Raw genomic sequence first — 27,726 nt, 5'->3', positions numbered from 1 at the left:
TCTCTAAAACATTGTTTCTCGACAGGTTAGCTATGCAAGATCTTATCTAGTCTTCAAAATTTTCTCATCTTGTTTTTCTTGGTTTTTATTTATATCACCTGGCACGAATCCGGAGTAATTGAAGATTTTCTTTTGGGTTTTTGTCTGATTGTATCATAGCGTTGATGATATCAGAAACAAGCAGATAGTTGGGTTTTCATGCTTTGATTCAAATTTTTTAATGTTGGCATGTATTTTCTTGTTTTACTGTTCATTTTGTTATAGGTTCTTGATGTTATGTTTTTCCGTTGTTGAGTTTTCATGCCTTGATTCGAATCTTTTAATGTTGGCATGCCATGTCTTGTTTTACTGTTCGTTGTCTTATGGGTTCTTGATGTTATGCTATTCGACTGCGACTTTCTTTAATTGCCTTCTGATGAATTGTGGTGGTAAAAGTGTCATCCTGGCGAAAATTATTACAGTCTTAATTACTTGCAACGATCTTCTGAAGTCTGATAGTCTGATGTATTTTTAGTATTATTTTGGTTGAAATAGATATTTAATTCAGGTGATTTCAAATTCTTTTGTAATTGATTTTTTCTCATGGACAAGAAATCCTTGTATAGTTGTTTTGGCTTAGCTCGGTGTTGCTGTTTTATTAGTGCTTGACATGCTTCTGACTGAAAATTTGGGTGTTCTTTGTGGTTGTTTTTGTTTCTAGCAGGTACCAACAGGTAGCTGGAGTTGGATAATAAGCAAGCATGGCAAATAATGCTGTGGCATTTGTAGAAAGGGCAACCAGTGATATGCTGATTGGTCCAGACTGGGCAATAAACATAGAGTTATGCGACATTATTAATGTGGATCCTGGGTATGATTCTTGCTCTTTGTGTCTCTTTATTTTGGTAGGTTGTTGTGCAACGTTGTACTTCCCTCACTTTTGGTTTCTCTGTCTTTGCCTGCAACTCTCCTTTTTCAACTGATGACATTCGTTCTGAAATGCCTGTCCTCTTGAGCCGAAGTATTTGAATACTTGCCTTTGTCTCTTCATACTTTTTGGCCTACGAGTTCACTACTTCATGTGCATCCCCTGATGTTTGGGAGATGATTAGGATCCAAGCTTTTTCCAAAGTCTAATTCCCTTCTGTGATTTATTGCATGCCAATATTCGTACACTGCCTGCTATGCCTTGCATTAAAGGTCTTACTGTGCACGCCATTTTGCAATATGGTAATAAAAAGAAATCTAAAAAGATGTAAAGGAACCTGACCTTTAGATTCAAAGCTCCAAACTCCACAGCCTGATCATTTTGGAGACATTACCTCTTCAGGCTGTTGAACGTCAGACAATTCTCCGGTCTTGAAATATCCCACTCACTTGTCCATGCTCAGACCTAAACCAAAAGCATATCCTTTAGCAGTCTAGGAAATAAAGGGCAAAGGTATTGACACATCCTTTGCTTTGTAGATGAGTAGATCAAAGAATGTTGATGCGGTTAGATCAATTAAATAGGATTATTTTAATGGAAATAAGCCCTGGGTTGGGTTATATATGTGTTGGGGTTTTAGTCCAATGGGCTTTCATTGTAATGGGTCAGTTTAATGGGTCTATAATCTGGGTATAGGCTAAGCATACGGGATTAGTTCAAATAGCTTTATTTCTTTATTTTAATTATCATTAAGTGTTTTAGTTAGACTGGATTAGGACTCTATAAGTTCAGTCCTGTTTTCAGTCAGTTTCCTAGTCAGTGTAGGTTACCTTATTAGTTAAGGATTGCGTTAGGCCTTTTTCTTTTAGTGTTTGAGTCTATTTTGAGTCTTCTATATAAGTTTGGAAGGGAGGCCAACATTGTATACAAATTTGATATATAAAGTTGTTGCTTTTGCTGCTCTTTTTCTATATTGAAGATCTCTTGTGTTTGATCAAGAAAGCCCTTGTGTGATCGAGGAAAGGGATTGGTGTTTGATCCAATTAACACCTTGCATTGAGGAGCCCGGGTGGATCATCTTATGCTCTGTTCTTTTGCTGCTATTGTGCTACTGCGTTTCTTATTTTTCTTCTTTAATCACTGTCATTAACAAATAAGTACACTTCTGAGAATTTTTTTTGCAACTAGAATCCTTGCTTGTAGAAGATCATATGTTACCTTAGTGGTAAAATTGATTTGAGTTTGACCTAGTTCTGACAGTTGGATCTTGAGATATTTCTGTTTTCCAATTCTGACCCTACTCCCCATTATAGCTACTGTTTAAAATTTTCTACCTAAATTGATTCTAATGTTTAAGCTATTGTTTATGCCTAACATTATTGGATAGATTGTCCATTACAAAATACAAACCCTAGTTCCTGAATTCTGTTTTCATTGTTAAATTACTGTTTTACCCATATTCCTACTTGTACTAGGATTACTTTATTAGCTGCTAATTTATCCACTCGATTGTGTTCAAACTTTGAGCAACTATTCCTCTACCTACTGAACTCGATTGTGGTTATAGGACCGTTCAACCATCTTATTTTGTGTCATTGATAATCTCCCCAAATGGAATTATTTCTCTGTGAAAAGTTCTTGTTTGGCTACTGTTTTGATCAGTCAAATTCAGTACTACATTACATGTGCTCTAGAATGTACAGGCAGAAAACTGTTGAGTGTTAAGGTTTTGTAAAAAATGTTGCATATATGATGGCTAATTACGATTTTTGAGCTAGTAAGGTTAAAAGTTGAATAGTTGATTCCTTTGAGCACATAATTCATTCTAAACCTGACATTCAACCAAAAGTGAACGGTATCATGCAGTTTGAGTATGTTTTGGTTTTATACCACTATCAAATCTGACGTTAAATGTGTTGTTTGATTGTTTGGTGAGTTTGCATTTATGTCCCTTTAGTAATTAATTATGTCACTTTAGTAATATCTTGATCACCATCCCCAGAGATTTGTACCTTCAACTCTCTGACTTGTCAGAGGTTGGTGTCTTTAGGGCTAGTATTGTGAAGTGCCTGATTTTCTGAAACACCTCTTCTGTTACTGTTTTCAGCTGTCATTGTAGTGGCATTTGTGTCGCTTTTTCTCCATTTTTCTGGATTAGTTTTGCCCTGTTGGTTACTTCATTATCTTCTACAACTGTCCTATTTATTGTTTCTTTCCTTTTTGTTATTTAGCAATATATTATCTTTTGTACTGGCGTGCATTCATTTTGATTTTGTTGCCTTATTTCACCTTGAGTTGTTTCTTGATTCAAATCTGCAGACAAGCAAAGGATGCCCTGAAGCTACTTAAGAAACGACTGGGGAGTAAAAATCCCAAAATACAAATTCTTGCGTTATTTGTAAGTATTTTACACTTCATCGGTGTCACAGAGATTTATTGTTGCATAATTGGTAATTTCAACTTCATAAATATTTTAGTAGGTCAAGATATCAGGATCAGGGACTATTTACATGTTGCATTACGGTAATAAAATAAAGGGAAATTGACGAAACACCCCCTGAAAATGGGTCGAAACTCGGATCACCCCCTGAAATTTGAAAATACTCAGATCACCCCCTGGAATAGAGCCCAATACTCAGATTCAACCCTACCATTAGTGGTCCACCGTTAAACGATGAAGTCAGCCACTTAAATAATTTTTAAAACCCTAAACTACCCTTGTATAATGTACAGTTACAATATTATCCTTGCAGAGAAAACCCCCCCAAAGTCTAATGTTTTCTTCTTCGTTCTTCACTCTCTTCCCAAATGACCTGCAACTCCAAAACTGAAGTTCGCCGGACTGAAGAAAGACAACGAATTTCCTCTTCTTCCTATTTGCTTTTCTTCTTCTTCTTCTTCCGCCAGCACCACCATCATCGCCACCACTGCAGCCGTTGATCCTCTTCCACCGCCATGGCTGCCACCAATCAAACCCTCTTCGCAGCAGCAACATAAGAGCTTTTTTTGATCTGCCATCCAACCCCTCACCCCAGCTACTGTACATCACCACAGTCCCGCCATCATCCACCGCCAAAAAAAATGCAGCGGCTCTGCTCTAATTCGTATTAGCATCATTGTCCAACATGGGTTTGAGGTTAAAACTTAAGAAAATCTAAGAAGTTCCATGCAATTGCCGGTGAAGATGCGAAACCCACAAACAACCAAACCCTTAAAAAAAAAAGTTAAAAAACGAAAGTGGAACGGAGAAAATAATATTTCCTCTTTTCGTTCAGATGAAGCTTTTCAATGGGTTAGTGGGTTTGTGGATCAGCAGTGCTTTGTGAATTATTTACCGCATCCCTTAGTTTCTTCCAGGAAGCAAGCTTCTAACATGATTGCAAGTGATTTTCCCCCTGAACCACATATTTCCTCTTTTCGTTTCCCCCATCTTGGAAAAGCAGAGCAGAGCGAAAGGCTCAATTTGTACAGTCTGCAGATGGGGATTCAATTAGTAACAACAGGAAGGTTTTTGGGTTCTATTATAGATCCGACTCTAGATTTATTTTTTTATATTGATTACACCTAAATTTTTTTTGGTTTTTAGCCCTTTCCTGTCTTTTAGCCCTAGAAGAAGAAGAAACGCAGAGAGGAAGAAGAGGAGATTTGTGTTTAAAGGTTTCTTTTCAGCTTCTCTTTGCGGGGTTATTGAAACCCTAAGTCGTGGAGTTATTGAAACCCTAAGTAAAGAGAAGCAGCGGCAGCGGCGGTGGCGGCGGCGGTGGTGGTGGCGGCGGTGCTGCCAGCGGAGTTGCAGGGAAGGGGTGGGGTATCTTAGGTTGAAGATGAAGGAAAGGGCAGTATTGTAAATTTAATTCTAATGATTTAGTACAAGGGTAAAATAGTCTTTTTACACCAATAACTAATAGCAGACTAACACTGTTAGTGTAGAGGGGGTGATCTGAGTATTTTCAAATTTCAGGGGGTGATCCGAGTTTCGACCCATTTTCAGGGGGTGTTTCGTAAATTTCTGTTTCAATGCCCATTCAAAAGGTGGTTGAAAGGGGCTTTGGCAGAGAAGTTTCTTTAGATGGTTGAGATATCCAGTTTGGTGGTCAAACTTTGATTATTTAACTTCAGCCCCTTGATGTTGTTTCACTGTTCATTACTTTTGGCTGAATTTTGAGGGTCTAATATATTCATCAGTTTGTTGATTCTTTTTAAGTCGTTTTCTTTTCTTTTTATTTTAGTTATTATGGGGTTGGATGCAAGATATGTAAGGTTTCCTTCTAGTTTTGTTTTAATCCTATTGGCTCTTAGGGCATCTTTTAAGTAGGGATGTAAACGGATTGGATTTGGCTCGGATAGTGCAATATCCATATCCGCATCCGATTAGCTTTCGGACGGATTCGGATAGTGCTAAACGGATACGGATCGGATATTTTCTCCGTTTACATGTAAATATAGCTTTTCAGATAGCTATAGCCTATCCGTATCCGCATTCGTTTAGCTTTTGGACGGATTCGGACACGGAAACGGATTTCGGCTATTCATTTACACCCATACTTTTAAGTAATTGTTTTAAAGCTATGTTCCCCCCCCCCCCCCATTTTTAGAGGGAGAGCTTTTTAGATTTGTAAACGGATTGGGCCTTAGGCCATATTATTTATTAATGAAAACGTGGGAGGCTCCCCCACAATTTAGGCTTTGAAAAAATCGATCTCCTTGCTGCTGGTTATCTCTTTTGAGAGTGAGTCTTGTGAGTCATATCAAGACAACCTTGTGAGTCATATCAAGGTGGAAGGGGTAGGTGGATTTCCTACGACTCCTTGCATCTTGTAGATCGGGAGGTTCTTCTTCAAAACTGTCTTCAAGGTTGCTGCCATTGAAGTTCTTCCATTACAAGTAAGTTATTTACAGAATTCTGCAAATAACCCTTCTCCTTCTCATCCTCTAACCTAGACCTACATTCCCCAATCGATCCCCTAAACCCTAGCTTCATCTACTGTCTTTAAAACCCAATTCCCTCCATTAACTTCAACCTAATTTCATCCACAGCTCTGTTACCATCATCCCTACAATTGACAGCAGCCACTGCCCCATTCCACTATTGCAACCCTAATTTCCCTTAAACCCTAATAAAGCCCTACAACCCTTAAACCAGCCTAGACATAACTCACCATCAAAATCACACCATAATACACTTGAACCACCCTCTCACTGCCAATATCACTCGACCAGAACCCCTTGACCTAATTCCCCCTCGAAACCCTAGATCTCATCATTCCCTTCATTCCCAAAATCCCAAAACCCTAAACCTAAATTTTCTGAAATTTAAAATCTCATTCAAACCTAGTTCATTAAAACCCTTAAAACCTGCCAAGTTTTACCAAATAAAACCCAACTCCATTCTCCCAAGTATAACCCTAGATCTGACCTAAAATACCCCAATCTGTCCCAATCGGCTAGCAGTTTCAGAACTTCTGTTCACCTGGCTCCTAGTAGGATCCTTTCCTATCTAGGACTACATTAACGAGATTCAGTTGTTAATTGAGTGCTGTAACTGATTTAAATCACCCTTAACCCAGCCAAGTGGTTCTTCATTGGACCAAGCTCTTTTGGTTCAGACCAACACATTCTTGGGTGTTTTTGGTTCACTAAAAACCAGCATAAACCGTAGCCTGCATAGAGTACTAATTTTGTTTCTTTGTTATCTAGTTAGTTGGATGAGGGTAGAGTTTTAATTTGTCAGAGTTCTATTTTATCTTCTTTCCTTTTAAATAGTTTAGATAATATAGAGTTTTATGTAGTTAAAACACTCTAAATTTTTCCCCACGGATTGGAGAGTTTCCTTTTTCTTTCTTTCTTTATTTCTTCTATTTAGGCACTACTTCCTACATAGAGTATGAGATATAAACCCTCAACTCCATATATAGCTTGTAAGAGCCATTGACCTTGCAACTATTTTTATTTTAATAAAAGAGATGGTCTGTGTGATTCAACTGCCCAATTGGTAAGATTCCAAACACTGGTAATGGGATTTCAACAAGGCCAGGTGAAATGTCTGGTCATATCCTCCTTTTCTGAACCCCTTAATTCACTGTTGAAGTTCTGCAATCAGGTCAGATCTTATTTCCTGTTTGTTTCTTCTATCAGTTTCTGCAATTTCTAGTAAGCTCTTTGCAGATTATACTCTGTTTTGAGTGGTTTCATGTTCTTTATTCTTAACTGTAAGTCAGATCTAACCCAAGTTCTTAGGCTTCTAGAAAACCCATCATAGTGTCTTATCATCTTATTCCGGTGATCCCAAAGTCCAGCTAGAGTTTGAGTCGAAGTCAAATAGCATTATGTGGTTAGACATAGAATGTGAAATGTAGAATGGTAATAAATCACAGTTGATTTTTTTACAATAACCAAATTGTTGCTCTTCCTCCCTAGTGATATAGCCAGGCTTTTGGAGTATTATGCTACTTTATTGTGTTCTGTTACTGTGTAAATTTTTCTTACATCTCTCTCTTTTCTTTCTCCTTATTGGTGTTCATTGTGAAGTCTGTTTATTTAAAAGAATTATAGTCGGTCTAGATTGATATGAAGAATCCAGTATACTTGGGAATGGTCAAGTGGGGGGCCAAAAGTTCCTGGGGAAGAAGTGAGAAAATATATGAATGGCTTTGAGTTGACAACAACATGGACTTAAACAGAGTTGAGTCATGAATGGCTACCCAGGACCCGTGTAGCATACCCCATTTGGTTTGGAAAAGGGTTAATTGAGTTGTGTTGGTGACTTGAGCCTCTAAATCCTAATGACACAATATCTGGACGTGATGATGAGAGTTTGCATTTTGTGGTATGATTTGCCCCTTGGTATCAAAAGAAGGATCTTGAATAGATATTCATTTACAATACACGTCTCTTTTTCTGCAGTATCATATGTTATCTGCCAAGTTTTTATAGGTTTTATAAACAATGAGATAATTATATGGCCATTTATTGAAGAGAGATATATATCACCCTAACTGCAGTAAGGATTCTGCACTACTTGAGTAGTTGTTGTGTAACTTTCTTAATACATTTGGTTTCAAAATTAAGGTATTCCTCGGGTAGCCCAGTTTGTGATTATTTTGTCTGGATTTTACTCATCTTAGCAACCGCTTCTGTCAATTTTACATTTGTCAACATATTTTGTAAATTAGATAGAATTTTCAGAATGGGAACACCAGTAGGCAGGTTTCTTGTATATCACACAAACATTTGCAATTATGTTTGCGACTTCAAAACTGGTCTAACCACATGTATCTTTGTTAGATATGGGCCAGAATACCGTGGGGGGTATTCTGAACTTTTTTCCTCTTTATTTATTTAGTTGTTTGTATGTGGTTTAGTCCCACATTGCTCATGTACATATGTTTATTCTTTTATTACTCTTATAAATAAAGAGGTGCTTGGGGTGACTCATATCATCCAAGCCTTTCCCTAATTTTAAATCTCTCTACATGGTATCAAAGCTGATTTCGAATTAGGGACCAACCCCATCGATTTTTTTTCTCCTTCTTCTCTCCTCCATCGTTTTTCCCTTCTTCCCCTCCTTGTTTCTCCCTTTTTCCTAAGGGCAGCACTACAAGAGGTGGTCGTATGACCTAGTTGCTGCCCCTCCCAACCTCTTTTCAGTTTTTTATGACTTAATTACTGCTCGATAGCTGCTGGACCCTCCCTGCCGCATTGAAGTCTTCAAGGTTTTTTCTGGAGATCAGCCCCTACCATTATTGAAGGCTGTTCTTCACTTATTGAGGCTTCTTCAGCACCTTTTCCAGCATCTATTCAGCATCTCTTCTCCTTCATTGAAGACCTCCACTCCCATTTGATCTCCATCTTCAGGGTTTTTTCCAAAACCCTGACAATTGTCGACTTTGGGTGTGGGGCTGCTTGTTGCTGCTGCACTTTGATTCTTCTTCTGCTAGGCTGATTCTATAATTACCAGGAGACACTCGGCTGCAATTTTTGGGCTTCTACAATCCTGTTTTGAAGACCTCTCTGAGATCGATACACACTTACAGGGTTTTTTTCAAAACCCTGACATCTATCGATCTTGGGGCTGCTGCTGCCCATTGGACCTGAATTTCTACAGGTTGTTTTCTCCATTATAAAGCACCAATCAACTTCAGTTGCAGCCTTTTATCTGCAGTTCTGTGCCTCACTTGTCCCTTTATCGATTTCCACAATTCAGGGTTTTCTTCAAAACCCTGACACTATCGATATAGGGGTCTCCTTGTGCTGCTGGTTCTGTTTTTTGGAGAGGTGATTCAGCCTTTATTTTGAAGTTAACATTGGACTTATTTGCTGCCAAGTATGGGTGATTCGATCAATTCTTCAGCTACGTCAGATCAGTCACTCAATGATGGTCACAAGACAGAGTACCACAACTTCCCACCAAATCCTATTAAACTTGATGGCTCGAATTACCTTCTCTGGTCCAGATCTGCCTCGTTTGCCATTGCAGGCCGTGGTCTCACCAGTCATATTAATGGCACTTGTGTTATGCCTATTGAACAAGAGCCTACTCAGGAAAATTGGCTTGCCAATATTGGTGTTCTGAGGTCTTATTTGATAGGCTCTATGACTTCTGATCTACAGCATAACTTTCTTCTTCTGGACACTGCCTCCCAGATTTGGGCCGCCTGCAAGGAAACATATGGGCAACTTGGCAATGATGCCCAAGTATATGAACTCCGGAAGAAGGTTCTTCACACCACTCAGGGTGAACTTTCAGTGTCCAAATACTATGCTACTCTCCGTAGTCTGTGGCAACAGTTGGACCATTTCTCAGACTTTCACCCTACTTCAGTGGCTGATATTGCTTCCTATAAGAAGCACGTGGACAAGATCAGAGTATATGACTTTTTTGCTGGTTTGAATGTGGAGTATGATAAGATCCGTGTTCAGGTGTTGGGCCATAAGCCGTTTCCCACACTTGAACAATCTTATGCATTGGTGTCTTCGAGGAGAACCGGAGGGCTGCTATGTTGCACCCTCCTATTACGACAGATCGCTCTCGAGGCTGCTTGCCCGCCATACTGCTCCTAGTGGCATCTCTTGGTGATTACCTACTAGCCGATGTTGTTTGTGAGCATTGTCACAAACCCTATCACACCAAAGAGAAGTGCTGGAAACTTCATGGGAAACCAGCTGATTTTGAAGCTAAAAGGGCTGTCAAGAACAAGAATAAGCCAAAGACTAAGGCCCATCAGATTGAGACTGTTACTGCAGCCCCTGCTACTGACCCTGGTCTATCCCAGGATGATCTACATGCACTCCTACGTATGCTAAGGTCTTCCGCTGCTGCTGCCTCTACTACATCAGCCATCGCCAATTCATCTGCTCCTTCAGGTTCACACTTTGCCCGGTCAGGTATTCCATTTGGAGGTCATTGTGCTTCTGTAGCTTCCCATCCTTGGATCATAGATTCTGGAGCTACAGATTATATGACCGGTTCCTCTAGTTTGTTTTACAGATATTCTCCCACTTCTGGGAACGACAAGGTCAAAGTGGCTGATGGTTCTCTTTTTTCCATATCTGGAAAGGGAATCATCAACTGCACTTCCTCTCTTCCTTTGACTTCTGTTTTGCACATTCCTAATTTTACTACTAACCTTCTTTCCATTAGTAGTATTACTCGTGATCTTAACTGCAAAGTCACTTTTTTTCCTTCTCATTGTGTGTTTCAGGATCTGGAGTCTGGGAAGACGATTGGATTGGGTAAAGTGCACGGTGGGCTGTATCTGCTTGATGACGGTCACTTCTCTCCACTACTATTACATTCTCCGCCACACCAGAACTCCATGGTCTCTTCTGAACTCTACCAGTGGCACTCTAGGTTAGGTCACCCCCCTTTAGGAATCTTAGCTCATTTATTTCCTAGTCTGGTTACCCTTCGTACTAAGGATGATTTTTTTTGTGAGGCTTGTGTTCTGGCCAAACAGACACGTTCGAATTATCCCATTTCAAATAAAAGGAGTTCTTTTTGTTTTAATTTGGTGCATTCTGATGTTTGGGGCCCCAGTCGTAAACCATCTATTTCTGGCCATCGTCGGATTGTCTCTTTCATTGATTGTCATTCTAGGCATACTTGGGTATATCTTCTGCACACAAAAAATCAAGTTTTTTCATGTTTTCAACATTTTCATAAAATGGTCCAAACTCAGTTCCAGGCTACTCTTAAAGTATTGAGAAGTGATAATGGAACAGAGTATACAGAATCCCAATTTCAAAATTATTTAGCTGATCATGGCATCCTTCATCAAACTAGTTGTGTTGATACCCCTGCCCAGAATGGTGTGGCCGAAAGGAAAAATCACCACTTGTTAGAGATGGCCAGGGCTTTGATGTTTGCGAGGAATGTCCCATCTCAATATTGGGGGGATGCGGTTCTCACTGCGGCCTATTTCATCAATAGAGTTCTCGACTCTCGTAGCCCCTCTAATATTTTAATTGGGAATTCCTCCTTTATTGTGCCTCCCAAGGTGTTTGGTTGTGTCTGTTATGCTAGGGATACTAGATCTCCTGGCAAACATGAACCTTGAGGCCTCCGTTGTATTTTCTTGGGTTATTCTCCAACCCAGAAAGGTTATAAGTGTTACCATCCCCCTTCCCGTCGTACCATGGTTAGTATGGATGTTATTTTCCATGAGTCCCTTTCTTACTATTCTTCGCCACCTCTTCAGGGGGAGAGTTCTAGTGAAGTTGTGCCTTTTGAGATTCCTCTACCGGAGGTTCCTCAGGCTGCTGTCCAGCTTTCTTTACCACCCATGGTTGTTGCCCAGCCTACTTTACCACCCATGGTTGCTGCCCAGCCTTCTTTACCACCACCCACGGCTGCTGCCCAGCCTACTTTGGATGGTCTGGCCGTTCCTCCCTCACCTGATGGGAATCCTTTACAGGGGGAGACCATAGAAAATAGTGTTGTTAATGTTCCTATCCAGGGGGAGCTGACTCCTGTCCAGAGAACTATTGGTGAATTTCAAAAGAGAATTGACAACTCTAACATCATCACCTATACAAGGGGCAGATCCAACAGAGGGCAGCTGCAATCCACTTTAGCACCAGTACCCATCCAATTGCCGACTCCAGACCCGGATCCTTCATCTCCTGGTAACCCCTCTTCTTCCGACCTACCTATTGCTCATCGCAAAGGTACTAGGACTTGCACTTTACATCCCATATCTCGCTTTGTTTCTTATAGCTCTCTTTCTCCGTCTTTTCGTGCTTTTGTATCTTCTCTTTCTTCTGTCTCTGTTCCTAAAAATTGGCAGGAAGCATATACAGATGGAAAGTGGAAGGCTGCAATGTTGGAAGAAATGAGAGCACTACACAAAAATAATACGTGGGATCTTGTGGCTCTTCCTCCAGGGAAAAAATCAGTGGGATGTAAATGGGTTTTTGTGGTCAAACAGAAGGTTGATGGGTCAGTGGATCGGTATAAGGCACGTCTAGTTGCAAAGAGGTTCACTCAGACTTATGGAGTTGACTATCAGGAGACCTTTGCACCAGTGGCAAAACTCAACACTATCAGAGTGTTATTAACTTGTGCTGTAAATCTTGGGTGGGATCTTCAGCAGTTAGATGTAAAGAATGCCTTCCTCCATGGGGAGCTTGAGGAGGAGGTACATATGGACATTCCATCAGGCTTCTCTGATGACAGAACTAAGGGCAGGGTCTGTAAGCTGAAACATGCTCTCTATGGGCTAAAGCAGTCACCTAGAGCCTGGTTTGGCAGATTTCATAGGGCTATGATTTCAGTAGGTTATAACCAGAGCAATGCTGATCACACTTTGTTCATCAGACGAGTTGGTGACAAGGTTACTCTTCTCATAGTCTATGTGGATGATATCGTGGTGACTGGTAATGATGGTGCTGCTATCAGGGATTTAAAGCTTCTTCTTGGCCGTGAGTTTGATGTCAAAGTTCTAGGCCCTCTCAAATATTTTCTAGGGATAGAAGTTGCTCGCTCTTCAAAGGGCATCTTTCTTTCTTAAAGAAAATATGTCCTTGATCTATTGATCAAACAAGGTCGCTAGGTTGTCATCCTTCGATACTCCTATGGATGCTACTACAAAACTTAAGGAGAAAGAGGGTGAACCTGTTGACAAGGGTGGTTATCAGCGGTTAATGGGCAAACTAACCTTTCCCACACAAGACTTGACATAGCAGTTGCTGTAAGTATGGTGAGCCAGTTCATGCATGATCCCTATTCCTCTCATATGGATGCAGTCCGTCGTATTTTGAGGTATTTGAAGTCTGCTCTAGGAAAGGGAATCCTCTTATCTCCCAATGGTCACCTCAAGATTGAAGCTTATATTGATGCCGATTGGGCTGGTTCTCTTGACAGGAAATCTATCTCTGGCTATTGTTCCTTTGTGGGTGGGAACCTTGTCACATGGCGTAGCAAAAAGCAGAATGTTGTGGCAAGGTCTAGTGCTGAAGCCGAGTTTCGTGCGATGGCCCAAGGCATTTGTGAACTTCTATGGCTTAAAGGATTATTGCAGGATATTGGTGTTGCTGTCCATCTTCCCATGATGCTTTATTGTGACAATAAAGCTGCCATCAGCATTGCTCATAATCCTATCCAGCATGATCGCACTAAGCATGTAGAGGTTGACCGACATTTCATCAAAGAAAAGCTTGAAGCCGGCCTCATTTGTGTTCCCTTTGTGAAGACTACTGATCAACTTGCTGATGTGTTCAATAAAGGACTGAGTAGCAAGCTGTTTCATCCTATCTTAGTCAAGTTGGGCATGCATGATATATATGCTCCAACTTGAGGGGGAGTGTTAGATATGGGCCAGACTACCGTGGGGGGTATGCTGGACTTTTTTCCTCTTTATTTATTTAGTTGTTTGTATGTGGTTTAGTCCCACATTGCTCATGTACATATGTTTATTCTTTTATTACTCTTATAAATAAAGAGGTGCTTGGGGTGACTCATATCATCCAAGCCTTTCCTTAATTTTAAATCTCTCTACAATCTTGTTTGTGCAAGATATCACTAAGTGCTTTATGAATTGATATTAGCGTGTCTGAGCTTGAGCAGTGGATAGCATCAAATATGTGTACAATCTTAGATGAATAATTGAAATGCTTTATGAGGGTACCAAGCCCATAAAAAGATCAAACTAGACCAAACTCATGAGGGAAAAAGTTTGGGAATTAAGCAAGATTTTGTGGGAGTAATTAAAGCAGGATCTCTGGGGTGAATGAGGACTCCTTCTTATGGAAGATTTAATAACTGTATATCTGGTTTTGTTTTCTTGTGTATTTTATTTGTTGTTGGTGCTTGAATTAGGCATCAACTGGATTATTCACTTGCTAGGTTTTTTTTTTTTAGAAAAAATAACTTTGGTATCATGGATTTATAGGGTATCAGGCATTCTTTTTGTAGTTCTGATGATTGTCTCTAGGATTTGATGATTCAGATGTCAAAAACACTCAACAAAAATTGTGGCGAGAATGTATTTCAGTATATTTGTTGAACGTGATATATGCATGAACTGGTCAAAATTGTGAAGAAGAAGGTGCTTTATCGTTCTTCTTCACTATTTTGATCAGTTTGTGCAATATATCACTTGCAAGGTAGCCTAGGTTTAAAAAAAAAGGTTTTGTTTCTCTTGTATCTTTTATTTGTTTGTAGTGCTTGAATTAGACATCTACTGGATTATTCACTTGCTAGGTTAATAAATCTGGTATCATGGGGTTTATAGGCTATTAGGCATTCTTTCTGTAGTTCTGATGATTGTCTCCGATATTTGATGATTCAGGTGCCAGAGACACACAACAAAAAATTGTGGCGCGAACGTATTTCAGCATATTATTGAACGTGATATATGCATGAACTGGTGAAAATTGTGAAAAAGATGGTGCTTTATCCTTATCCTTCTTTTTCATTATTTTCACCAGTTCGTGCAATATATCACTTGCAAGGTAGCCTAGGTTTAAATTTATTTTTTTTGTTTCTCTTGTGTATCTTTATTTGTTTTTAGTGCTTGAATTAGGCATCTATTGGATTATTCACTTGCTAGGTTCTAAAAAACTTAAAACAAAAAACTTTGGTATTATGGATTTATAGGTGCATGCTATTAGGCATTTTTTCTGTAGTTCTGATGATTGTCTCCGGGATTTGATGGTTCAGGCGTCAGAGACACACAGCAAAAAATTGTGGCGAGAACGTATTTCAGCATATTGTTGAACGTGATATATGCATGAACTGGTCAAAATTGGGAAAAAGAAGGTGCTTTATCCTTTTTTTTCACTATCTTGACCAGTTCGTGCAATATCACTTGCAAGGTAGACTAGTTTTTTTTTTTAATTTTTTCTCGTGTATCTTTTATTTGTTTTTAGTGCTTGAATTAGGCATCTATTGGATTATTCACTTGCTAGTTTATAAAAAAATTAAAATAAAAAACTTTGGCATAATGAATTTATAGGTGCGTGCTATTAGGCATTCTTTCTGTAGTTCTGATGATTGTCCTCGGGATTTGATGGTTCAGGCGTCAAAGACACACAACAAAAAATTGTGGCGAGAATGTATTTCAGCATATTGTTGAACGTGATATATGCATGAACTGGTCAAAATTGTGAAAAAGAAGGTGCTTTATCCTTCTTTTTCACTATCTTGACCAGTTCGTGCAATATATCACTTGCAAGGTAGCCTAGTTTTTTTTTTTTTCTCGTGTATCTTTTATTTGTTTTTAGTGCTTGAATTAGGCATCTATTGGATTAATCACTTGCTAGGTTATAAAAAATCTAGTATCATGGATTTATAGGCGCTATTACACTGCGTTTGGTTGCATAAATTTCTAGATGTCTGCATTGATTCAAATGTAACATCCATAGATCAGAGTATCTGTGGATGAACGAATCTGATAGAATAACTGTTTGGTTACCCTGATTCTGAAACCTGAATCTACCAGAATAACTGTTTGGTTACCTTGATTCTGAAACCTGAATCTACTAGGATAACTGTTTGGTTACCTTGATTCTAAAACCTGAATCTACCCAAAATGTGATAAAATGCAATATGAAATAAAATTAATTATACTAATTATTTTATTAAATATATTCACAAATAGAATATAAGTATTTAACAAATTTAGTATTTTTAACTAGTGAATATCAATAACAAGAACTAAACCATTCTAAAATTACCTTAACTGGATATAAGACCTCAAACAAAAAGGCTGAGAGTTATCATTTTAAAATTACCTTAATTGACTATGTTTTGAACGGTTGAATAAAAGGGTCTTAGTGGATTTGAACCAGTATCCCTTGGAACATGACTATGTTCCAAGTGCTCTACCAACTTGAGCTAAAGACCCATCAAATAGAGTTTGAAACTTACAATTTGACCATGGTGAATCTAATTTACAGCTAATTAGTATTATAAATAATGTTGGGTGCTTACATGGGTTAATAAGGTTTAATTAAAGTATGAGATTGGGTTAGCTTTTGATTAAGTAGAGTTTAAGTGGGATGGTATAAAGCGGTAAATTAAATTTGAAGGTGGCTCAGTGTATTCAGCAAAACAAAAATGAATTTAGGAACTTAGGAGAGAAGAAGAATGGTCTTGCTGCTGTGTTCCTATAGAACTAAATGAAAATCTGTGAATTGGAATGCTGAATCAGTGAAAATTGAAGAATAAATGGAGCTGGAGACGGTATACTAGAGGGCTGGAGATCTCAATTGAAGAGAAGCAAAGGAGAATTGAAGAATAAGAAGAAAGGAAGGTAAAAGAGTTTCTTATTTATTAGATGGTTAGATATTAAAGAGGAGAATAGGAAGTTGAATCACTTTCTTGTTTGATTGAAGGGACTACTCTATCAACTGGGTTCTTGAGGTGCTGCACCACTGTTATTTGAAAGGAACTACAATCTGGACTTGCTGAATCTTATGATTCCCAAGGGATTTATGTGTTAAAGAAAGATACTACTAGATTCAGCAAGAATTTCAGAAGAAAAGAAGAAGAGAAGCTGAATACCTAGGAGTTGCTGTGGAGCTGCTGTGTTCCAGTGGAATCAAATGAAAATCTATGATTTTGAATCAAGTCTCTCACTCAACCATACAGCAACAATGTACAAGGATGTATAAGGTTTTGGTTTCAGAATGTGTGTAATAGAAACAGGGGTTGGTGTATAGTTTATACAGCTCTGTTTATTTCTTCAATGAAAGTTCTTTCTTTTTCTTCTCAATCTCATCCACCCACCCACATTTAACTTAGCCAAATCAAAGGGGGCACTCTTCAGCTGTCCAGCAACTATATGCCTATACCTACCTACCCATCCTTAGCCTTTCTCTCTGTTACATACCCATACCCTACATAGGCATGCCCAGCACTGTAACATCCCTTCAAGCTGCAAGAAGTGCCAAGTCTATAAGTGCATCTAAACTTTACCAGGGTTCAGGTATTTTACATTAATTTTTAGTAGAGGAAAATGAAGATACTTTTATTTTATTCGTCAGGATTCAAGTGGCTTCATTTGGGGATCAATATTGGATTTCTTAGGGTTAAGAGAATCCAGACCCAACCTCTGGCTTTAATCAAGAGTCAAATACAATTTGAGATACAAATTGATACTTTAAATCCATTTTATGGTAGATATAGCAAGACACTAGGAAGAAGATGGTTGCAGCACATGGAATCTATATAAAACCAAGGATGCTGGCAATAACATGTTGAGATTAAGAATAAATAAATTGAATAAAAAAAATTTTTATGAGAGTTCTCTGAGTTTCATCTAATGACCCCCAAGCATGAGGTACCGAAAACCATTACAATGAGCATGTCCCCAACATAAAATCCAACATTAACTACCGAAAAACATTACAATCAGCAAAACCACAAAATAATCAACATAAAATTCAAAAAATCATTAAGAATAGATGAAATTTGTGAGATTTATGAAATCTAGAGTTCAACCATGAGAGAAGAACGAAGGGGAAAATGGATTTTTTGTGCAGATTTTGAGCCAATAATGGCAACAAAACTCGCAACCTTCTGCTCATCGTTGAACCCTAAAAATTTTGAGGACCAAGGAATAGGGTTAGGGAGAAGACGGGCGAAGAGACAGTGAGGACCAAGGTTTCGAAGCAATACTTGGAGAGTTTAGCAAGTCGATCGAGTAGCAGAGAGTACAAAAAGTCGATTGAGTAGCAAAGATTTGCCTGGGCTTTGAGTTGTAGATGACTTGAAAATATGCACCAAGAGCTTGTGAAGGGTTTGTAGAGGAGTTGAGACGCAGGGTTTGAGCTCCAACGATGGTCTTCCATTGAAGAAGATGGTCTTCCATTGAAGAAGATCTTCCCGGAGAGAGCAAGAGAGAGAGAGACGGACACAGAGAGATAGAGAGAGTGAGAGTGAGAGAGAGGAAGGAAGTACCTGCTCAGGTCTTACTTGCAGATCTTCGAACGATTGCTCTTCAGGTCTCGCTTGCAGAGATCTTCGAACGGTAGATTTTTAGGTCTAAAAAACAATCGATTTTTTCCTCGATAATTTCTGCATCTTCAGATACATGACCTTTTATACCCTGCCCCTTTAAGTTGTGCATCTTTGGATTTCACCTATTGAGGTGAAATCTCAACATTCCAATTTTTACACTAAAACGATGCATCTCAAGATTTCGTGTATCTCCGGATGCAAATCCATTTTCCCAACCAAACAGGAAAAAAATTTGAGATTCATACATCTGCGGATGTAACACCTACGGATTTACGCAACCAAACACACTCTTAGGCATTCTTTCTGTAGTTCTGATTATTGTCCCTGGGATTTGATGATTCAGGCGTCAGAGGCTCAGCAAAAATTGTGGTGAGAATGTATTTCAGCATATTGTTGAATGTGATATATGCATGAACTGGTCAAAATTGTGAAGAAGAAGGTGCTTTATCCTTCTTCTTCTTCACTATTTTGACCAGTTAATGTAATATATCACTCGCTAAGTTTAAAAAAAAAAAGGTTTTGTTTCTCTTGTGTACCTTTTGTTTGTTTTTAGTGTGCTTTGAATTAGGCATCTATTGGATTATTCACTAGATAGGTTTCCTTTTTCTTTTCTTTTTTTTGTTTAAAAAAAAACTCTGGTATCATGGATTTATAGGCTATTAGGCATTCTTTCTGTAGTTCTGATGATTGTCTCCTGGATTTGATGATTCAGGTGTTAGAGACACTCAGCAAAAATTGTGGCGAGAATGTATTTCAGCATATTGTTGAACGTGATATATTGCTTGAACTGGTGAAAATAGTGAAAAAAAAGGTGCTTTATCCTTGCCATTGATTTTTATTTTTCTCTGTTTTTCTTTAGAGTGTTATTTCTTCTGTACTGATTTGTCCAAAAGTTCCACCTTGCAGCCTGACTTAAATGTAAGAGAAAAGATATTAATCCTTATAGATACATGGCAAGAAGCTTTTGGGGGACCTGGAGGAAGATATCCCCAATACTATACTGCATACCATGAACTGAAGGTGCTCGAGTTAACCTTTTTCATTTGTCTTGTGTAAACTTGATAGATCTGTGTCATCTCTCTGTCAAATTATCTCATATTCTCCATTGTTGGAATCTGCTCATTTTATTCTTAATTATCATACCATTATATTGGGGCTCTGGTGCTTTACGTTTTCTTTCATTCACTGTCTTGACTTGTGGCTGTCTTTCTAGGACCATTCATGCCCTTGGCGGAATATAATTTCTGCTATCTTGCATGTCTGTTGGTTGATATGGCTGCACATACAGTCTAATCAGTTTCCATCATTGTATGACTAAGCTGGTTTTATTGAAGCTATCCATATTATACCATGAAATATTATGATATATCAGATTTGTGTGTGGATTTGAAGCATGTAATTCCCTCCAATTTCTCTGCGACGTCCAGTAGAGTCTTTTCAACATTGCCAATGGAATTAGTTAAGAGTTCCTTCAAGCTCAGTCATAGTTGTCATGTCTTTACAAGTATGAGCTCAGTGCTCTTATTAATTGCTGGTTAAATGTGAGAAAATGAATTACTTGTCATATTGATGAAGAAGGCATATTATCCTTAATATTCATTGAGAAAGTGATCTTATCAACAATTAACAGTCTGCTGGAGTAGAATTCCCACCCCGAGCAGAAAACAGTGTACCTTTGTTTACTCCACCCCAAACTCAGCCAGTAGTTCATTCTGCTCCAATGTATGATGATGATGCAGTTGTTGAGGTTTCTCTTCAATCTGACACTTCTGGTCTCAGGTACTATTCCCCCCCCGTTTCCTGTTACCATTTTCATAGTTTTATCCGATAATAATATACTTTTGTTTTTTTGGTAAGAAACTGAAGTTTTGTACAATGTACTGCTCTTGGTTTCTTTTAATTGTGTAACAGCAGAAACTATGAAGAAACCAGAACCGAGAATGGGAAGACAAGAAGAAGAAGTGGAGAAGAGAGGAGAACTGTCAAGAGAGTGATCGAACTTGTCAGTCCCTCACCCATGCTTTATTTATATAATTGAAACTCCAAATAAAGGGAGGATAGTTAGGAATCCTAGTTACAAACTTACAATATGAATAAATCAGAACTAATCTACCTACTCCTAATTACAATAGGAATCAAGATAAAAACATAAATAAACATGGACTAAACAGTCCTACTAGAACTAGGACAGCTCCTAAATCTTAGAACAAGAGAAGGAAACAAATATGAGGAGCCAATCTCGATCAGATGTAATATTCTGATTGAGATTGACTTCCCCCTGCTGTTGCATGATAATCTTCAACACTCCCCCTCAAGCTGGAGCGTCCAAATCACCTAAGCCCAGCTTGGAACAACTTTTGCGAAATGCAGGTCCAAACAATGGCTTAGTAAACATATCACCAAGTTGATTGGTAGTAGAAACAAAGGGAGTAGAAACCAATTTCTTCATAACAACATCACGAACAAAGTGACAATCAACCTCAATGTGTTTAGTCCTCTCATTGGAATACTGAATTACTTGCAATATAAATAGCGGCTCGATTGTCACAAAACATCTGCATAGGTTGAGTAATAGAAAACCCCAATTCCTGGAGCAATGATTTTACCCATATCAACTCAGTTGTAGTGTGTGCCATTGCTCGATATTCAGCCTCAGCGCTCGATCAAGCAATAGTAGTTTGCTTCTTGCTTTTCTAGGTGACTAGATTACCACCCAAAAATGTACAATAACCAGTAATGGAACACCTATCATTATCAGCACCAGCCCAATCATCATCAGAAAACCCAACAAGATCAGCATGTCGGTTAAGTCGATAAATAAGACCCTTACCAGGAGCACCCTTTAGATATCGCAATACACAGCAAGCAGCATCCCAGTGATTTTCTTTGGATGTTGCATGAACTGACTAATGACTCCAACGACAAAGGATATATCAGGGTGACCGACAGTAAGATAAATAAGTTTCCCAACTAACCGTCTATACCAATGAACATTGGAAAAATTCTCACTATCCACGGACCCAAGTTTTTTATGAGGATCCATGGGACTATCTGCAGGTTTAGAAGCAAGCATTCCTGTATCAGTTAGAAGATCAAGAACATATTTCAGTTGAGATAAACTGACACCTTTCTTGCTTCGCAACACTTCAATACCAAGAATATATTTGAGAACACCCAAGTCTTTCATCTGGAAATGTTGATGAAGAAATGCTTTAACTTGAGTAATACCAGAATTATCATTTCCAGTTATAATAATATCTTCCACATAGACCACCGTCACCACCATTTTCGAACCTTGACGAACAAAAACAGAATGATCATAATAGCACTGAGAGAACCCAACTTTAGTGACAATAGAGCTGAATTTATCAAACCATGCTCGTGGGGATTGTTTCAACCCATAGATTGCCTTACGAAGTTTGCAAACCTTGGTAGAATTCTCCCCCTGAGCAACATACCCCGGAGGTTGCTCTATATAAACTTCCTCTTGAAGATCACCATAGAGAAAAGCATTTTGATAGCCATCTGATATAAGGACCAAAAAAAAAAAAAAACAAATTGCCAGAGAAATAAGGATCCGAACGGAGTTCAGACAAGCAACTGGAGAGAATGTCTCAAAGTAATCCACACCATATGTTTGAGTATAGTCTTTAGCAACCACGTGGCCATCAGCCGCTCAACAGAACCATCTAGATTGTATTTAATAGTATAAACCCACCGACACTTAACAACATCCTTTCGAGATAATAAAGCATCCATCTCGGTGTCCATAGTAGCCTTCAAACTAGGGCTGCAACAGGGTCGGGTTGGGCTGGGCTTTTTAAAACCCTAGCTCAACCTTGAGCATAGTTGTCACGGCGTCACGGCCATCCAAGTCGGTGGAGGGGTATCTGATCGATATATCGAAACTTTGCCATAGTTATCAAGGCGGGAAGGCGGCCATGGCGTTTTAGAGGGTAAAAAAACAAGGCGACACCGCCATGGCGCCCAAGGAGTCTGGACGCCGTGGCGACGCCTTGATAACTATGCACGTCGCCCACCATGGCGATCATGTCGACCGTGGCAGAATTATAATTAATCTGAAGTTGTAAAGGAGGAGTGGCAAAACTATAATTAATGGAAATCAATTTAATAAAGAAAATAAACCAGGAAGTGGGATAGCACGTTTGATGGGTAAAGGGTATACTTGGAACAAAATGGAAAATAATAGATGGTGGGACTAAAAGTAAAAGAAAAGGGTAATGTTGGGAACTAAGGAAAATGGGTTTAATAGATAAGAAATTGAGAAACAAAAAACAAAGGAATTCAGTCTTCTTCAACCTCACGACTCCTCAGCCAAAGAAGGAACCATAACCCAGTGGCAGAATGGAAGTTATTTCGAAGGTGGGCCTTCCTCATAAGAACCCAATCGATACGAAGCTTCAGGCAAGAGTCGCCACAACCTGTTCTCTCAAGGGCACCGAGAATCTAATTGAAAGAACCTGCAACCAAGAGATCGATGGAACTGAACCAAATCTGACGGTAGTAATGGAGGTGCAGGTCTGATGTGCGATGGAGCCTCAATGTTGAAAGGGGTTGAGCCAAAGGTTTGGAAGGATGAATCGCCCAGACCTATGAGAAATAGCCCCAAAATTCTGCTGGCAACCGAATGGTGAGAGCAAGGCTAAAATAGGAGATTTAGGGAAACAGGGACGCCATGGCGTTGGTCGATATGACCATTTCTCTAGCGCCAGGACGCCATGACAACTATGACCTTGAGTCCCCTTAGTTGGGCCCATGCCCACCTTGACCCTGACTCAGGGCCTAAAAACCCTGATCTTGACCCTGACGGACCAAGCCCAGCCTAAGCCCACTCTGATTGGCCTTGATTAGGCCGGGCTTGGCCTATTGGCCCTAGCCCTGGCCCTTACCCTGACCCTGACCCTGACCCTGACCATGACCCTGAACCTGACCCTGGCCCTAACCCTGGCACAAAAATGGTTTAACTTACCAACATGTGAAATGTTACATGTAATAAACCTATATTGACCTCCTCCATTAGTCAAGCCCACAGTTCATGCCCCTCACTCGGCTCCTGCTACAATAGGCAAATTAAAATAGCTGAATGTTTATACAACAACACAATAAAGGGACAGATTCACATTAATCTGGTTATTTTATTATGTTTCTTTTTCCTTGGTACAATAGCTAGGACCCATTTTAAATAATTATATTCCTTGATCACATGTATAATAACTTCTATTTTTTTTATAAATAAAGAATTTTCTTCACGGAGGACAACCCAGAAATGATGCTTCAATGAACCATAGACACATACTAGAATACTATCACAATAAACAAATAAGGTACAGAAATTGTACACACCAGCTATACATTATTTTACTCCCCAAACCTGAAGAGCAGCTAGTCCTGATAACTAAAGTTGTTCCCTCAAAGTCCTTACTTGAGAAAGTTGAGAAATCAAGGCCAAGATCAGCGACAAAATCAGGTCCAATACCAGGGCTAAAATCAAGGTCAAAATCAGGGTCAAAATCAGGGGGTCTCATCCCTGACTCAAGGCCAGGAATTTCTGGCCCTAACACGCCCTCAGGGCCACAAATCTTTAGCTCAGGCCCTGTTCGGGGTCAGGGCGGGTTTGGACCGACAGGGCCAAACTTGCAGCCCTAGCAAAATATCAAGGGGTCTCAACCCTGACCCGTCCCGACCCTAACTCAGGGTTCTGGCCTAACACGCCCTCAGGGCCAGAAATATTTAGCCCAGGCCCTATTCGGGGTCAGGGCCATGGTGAGAGAATGCCTCATGGTGGGTGTGAGGCATAAAGTTAGTAGACAAAGCAGAAACAAGTGGTGGAGAGTGGGAAGGAAGATGAGAAATGGAACCATACTGCTCAATTGGACAAACAATTAAGGATTTGTGGGGTTTGTGAGTACAAGTACAAGTACCTTTACGAACAGCTATGGGTAAGTCGGTGGAGCCTTCAGCATCAGAGTCAGATTGAGTGGCGGGCTGATCGGTGTCCGCTGTAGTAGTAGGCAAACCTGGAACATCAGAAACAATAGGGGTTGGATCAGGTACAGTTGGTGGAATAGTGGAGGCCGGTACGGGAGCAGCGGTTGAGGGTATGGTTGGTGGTCGACGGCGGCGACACTGATCAATTTGTATTGGTTGAAAGAGTGGAACGGTGAGAGGTAGTGGTGGACCTAGAAGATCTTCATTATGGACAGTGAATGGAATAGGAGTAGGAGAAAAATAAGGGGTATTTTTCAAAAAAGGTAACATCAGCACTAATAAATTGTTTATTAGAAACGGGATTAAAGCATTCATACCCTTTTTGAGTACGAGAGTAACCAAGAAGTAAACATTTAATGGACCGAGGAGATAGTTTATCGATGGAAGGATGAAGGATGTGCACAAAACACACACAACCGAAAACACATGGCGGAAAAGAAAATAAAGGACGATCAGGGTAAAGAAAAGAAAAAGGAGTTAAGTCTTTGTTTTGTTTTTTCTTTGGCCCTATCTTTGTCAGCTTGGGGCTGCTTTTCTGTTTGTCTCCTGTGTAATTATTTCTCCTTTCTACCTGATCAAAATTTATAGCTCACTGGTTATTTTGCTTCATTTGTTTTACTTGTATTAGAAAAGAATCTTTGTTACATTTTCCTCCCTGAATTGTCTTTAATGCAGCTTGCTTGAGATTCAAAATGCTCGTGGACTAGCAGACGTGTTAATGGATATGCTTAATGCATTGGATCCAAAAAGTCCTGAGGTACTTTTTTTTTTTTTTTTTTTTTTTTTTTTTTTCCGTTTGTGTTTTTTTAAGGTTTGTAAAAGATATACAGTGCATCAAATATTCTGCTTTAAAAATCCTGACCTAGTTGCTTCTTGATTCTTTTGCTAAATTTATTTTTCAAGGATGCAGGGTTTTTGCCTTTTGTCTTTCTTTGAAGCACTCTCCTATGAGCTCTTTTGCTGCGGAGTTTATCTCTATTGAAAATTGAAATCCAAAAATCCTTTTGTGAAACAACACCACCTTAACTTTAAATCTTGGACTGTCATTTGAGCTGCCATTCAGACCGGCAAATTGCATTTTCTTCTCTACATAAAATGTTAATGCCATTTGAAAACGTTATCAAAATTTTTGTGGGTGAATAAAGAATTCATTATCAAGGAGGGAGAATATGCAAAGGGACTCCAAAAAGGGGGAAACAGAAAGGACACGGACTAACAAGCCGGCCAAAGATGCATCCACCCTTTAAGGGGGGAGGCATATCGAATAATGCAGTTAACCGATTCGGTCATATTTGAACTATCTCCTACTTCAGAAAGCTGACACTGAGACAAAGCTACTAACTGATACCATTAAGATAGTCTACTGTTGATAGAACCTCCTAATATTCGAGAATGACAATGATCAACAAGTCTATATAGGGCCATATTTGTTTTTCATCCTAAGCTATATGTATCTTTTGTCACTACTTCTCCCAGAGTCATTTTAGGTCTGGCCCTTGTTCTTTTTGCTCCTCTAATCTTGAACTACATCATTCCTCCTTACCGGTGCATTTAGAGATCTTTGTTGCACATGTCCATGCCACCTCAATCGACTTTTTCTCAACTTATCACGATTCAGAGATACTCCTAAATTATCTCAGATGTATTCATTTCCTATTTTATCTTTTCTGGGTTTCCTTGTCATCCATCTCAACATCTGAGTTACACTGGTTTTGTTTATATGTTGTTTCTTTAACACTGAACATTTAGCCCCATACTTCATTGCTGTTCTTATAGCTATCCTATAAATTTTTCTTTCATTTTCTTTTTGTTGGGGGGGGGGGGGGGTGTGAGGGGCGGGGATTGGGACAAACAAAAGTTGTGAGCTGTTGACAAAGTGACAAATTCTCATTGTTTTTTATGGGTTCAAAAAAAATACTTTAACTGCTGTATTCTCCAAATAAAGCAACGCAATGACTCATTTGTGATATAACTTTTAGGACTTCACTTATTTGGAATGTGAGATATTCTCTTTGGATTTTATTCATTCCTTATGCAATCGTAACAATCTAGTCAATCATCATTAGTGTCTTCTAAAGTTTAGTTTACTGACTTCTGATTTTGCATCTTCTGTGCAGGGTATAAGGCAAGAACTGATAGTTGACCTTGTTGACCAGTGCAAATCTTACCAGAAGCGCGTGATGATTCTAGTGAACAATACTACGTATGTAATTGCTTTAAATTGTTTGTAGGTTTCTCATCATTTAAAAATATTAAAACCAACTGATGTCATTGCTTTCATTTCAGAGATGAGGAGCTTTTATTTCAGGGGTTGGCATTGAATGATGAACTGCAGCGTGTGCTTTGCAAGCATGATGACATGGTGAAAGCAACACCTAATGTGAGTGGTGGAGTAACAGAAACCTCATTTGCACCTCTTGTGAATGTCAACCATGAGGATGACGAATCAGAAGACGATTTTTCACAGCTAGCTCACAGGTGAATATTTTATGGTCTCAACCCCGTAGTTTAAGCTTCTAGAACTATGTTGCAAGTTCACAAAGCTTAAATAACCATTGCTATTAAATATTGCAGGTCTGCAAGAGACAACGCACAGGGGCTGGCTAAGAAGCCTGGCAATAGTAAGAATGAACAGCATGTTAACCCACCACTGCTTCCTCCACCCCCCTCATCAAAATGGCCAATTAGTACTGATGCTGGCAAGGTTGATTATCTCAGTGGTGATGCCTATGGATCAGAAAGATCCTTGGAACCACCAGAGCCGAAACCCTCTGTAATTCCATTTCATTCAGACAACACACAGACAAGCTTTCTATCTTCCCCTCCATCACATGCAAAGGACTCAACCTTGTCTTCTGAGTTCTCTGGACCACCCAAATATGATATACCTGTGCAAACAGCGAAGTCTACAGAGAAACTACCCCCCACCCCTGAGAATGTACAGTCTCCAAGCCCACTACCACCCCCACCTTCTAAATATAATCAAAGACAGCAGTACTTCGAACATCAGCAAGGTTTGGCAGGTGGTGCTTTGTATAATGGTAGTGGATCAGAATTTTCATATGATGGGTTACTTGGACAGGCACAGAATCTTTCCCTTAATCATGGAAAGACAAACTCTCCGGACTCATCGACCTCAACAAAATCAGAGGATGCCCTGTTCAAAGACTTGGTTGATATTGCGAAGGCCAAGCCATCTTCATCTAAACAAAGGTAGTCACAGGTCATATTGAACTTTAGTTAGGGACTCCGGATTATGGAGTAGTATTACATTCCATGCATACATACATACATACATATTGTTTCATCTGGCTTGCATTGAATAAAAGTGGGCAGGAGCAGTTGTCTA

General features: G+C 39.3%; 1 protein-coding gene across 1 annotated transcript; it reads left to right on the top strand.

Annotated features, from left to right (window-relative positions):
* On the top strand, positions 1–27,726 carry LOC122666963 (TOM1-like protein 3). The gene is made up of 10 exons (XM_043863101.1): positions 1–25; positions 701–850; positions 3,227–3,305; positions 19,081–19,179; positions 19,275–19,388; positions 19,999–20,147; positions 25,053–25,134; positions 26,495–26,580; positions 26,664–26,855; positions 26,952–27,726. The coding sequence occupies exons 2-10, from the start codon at positions 741–743 to the stop codon at positions 27,592–27,594; spliced, it is 1,554 nt and encodes a 517-aa protein (XP_043719036.1). The 5' UTR covers positions 1–25; positions 701–740; the 3' UTR covers positions 27,595–27,726.

The sequence above is a fragment of the Telopea speciosissima genome, chromosome 7, assembly GCF_018873765.1.
Source record: "Telopea speciosissima isolate NSW1024214 ecotype Mountain lineage chromosome 7, Tspe_v1, whole genome shotgun sequence".
In the NCBI taxonomy this organism is placed as follows: domain Eukaryota; kingdom Viridiplantae; phylum Streptophyta; class Magnoliopsida; order Proteales; family Proteaceae; genus Telopea; species Telopea speciosissima.
Note: the sequence above shows the minus strand (reverse complement) of the source record. Positions and strands in the feature narration are given on the sequence as shown.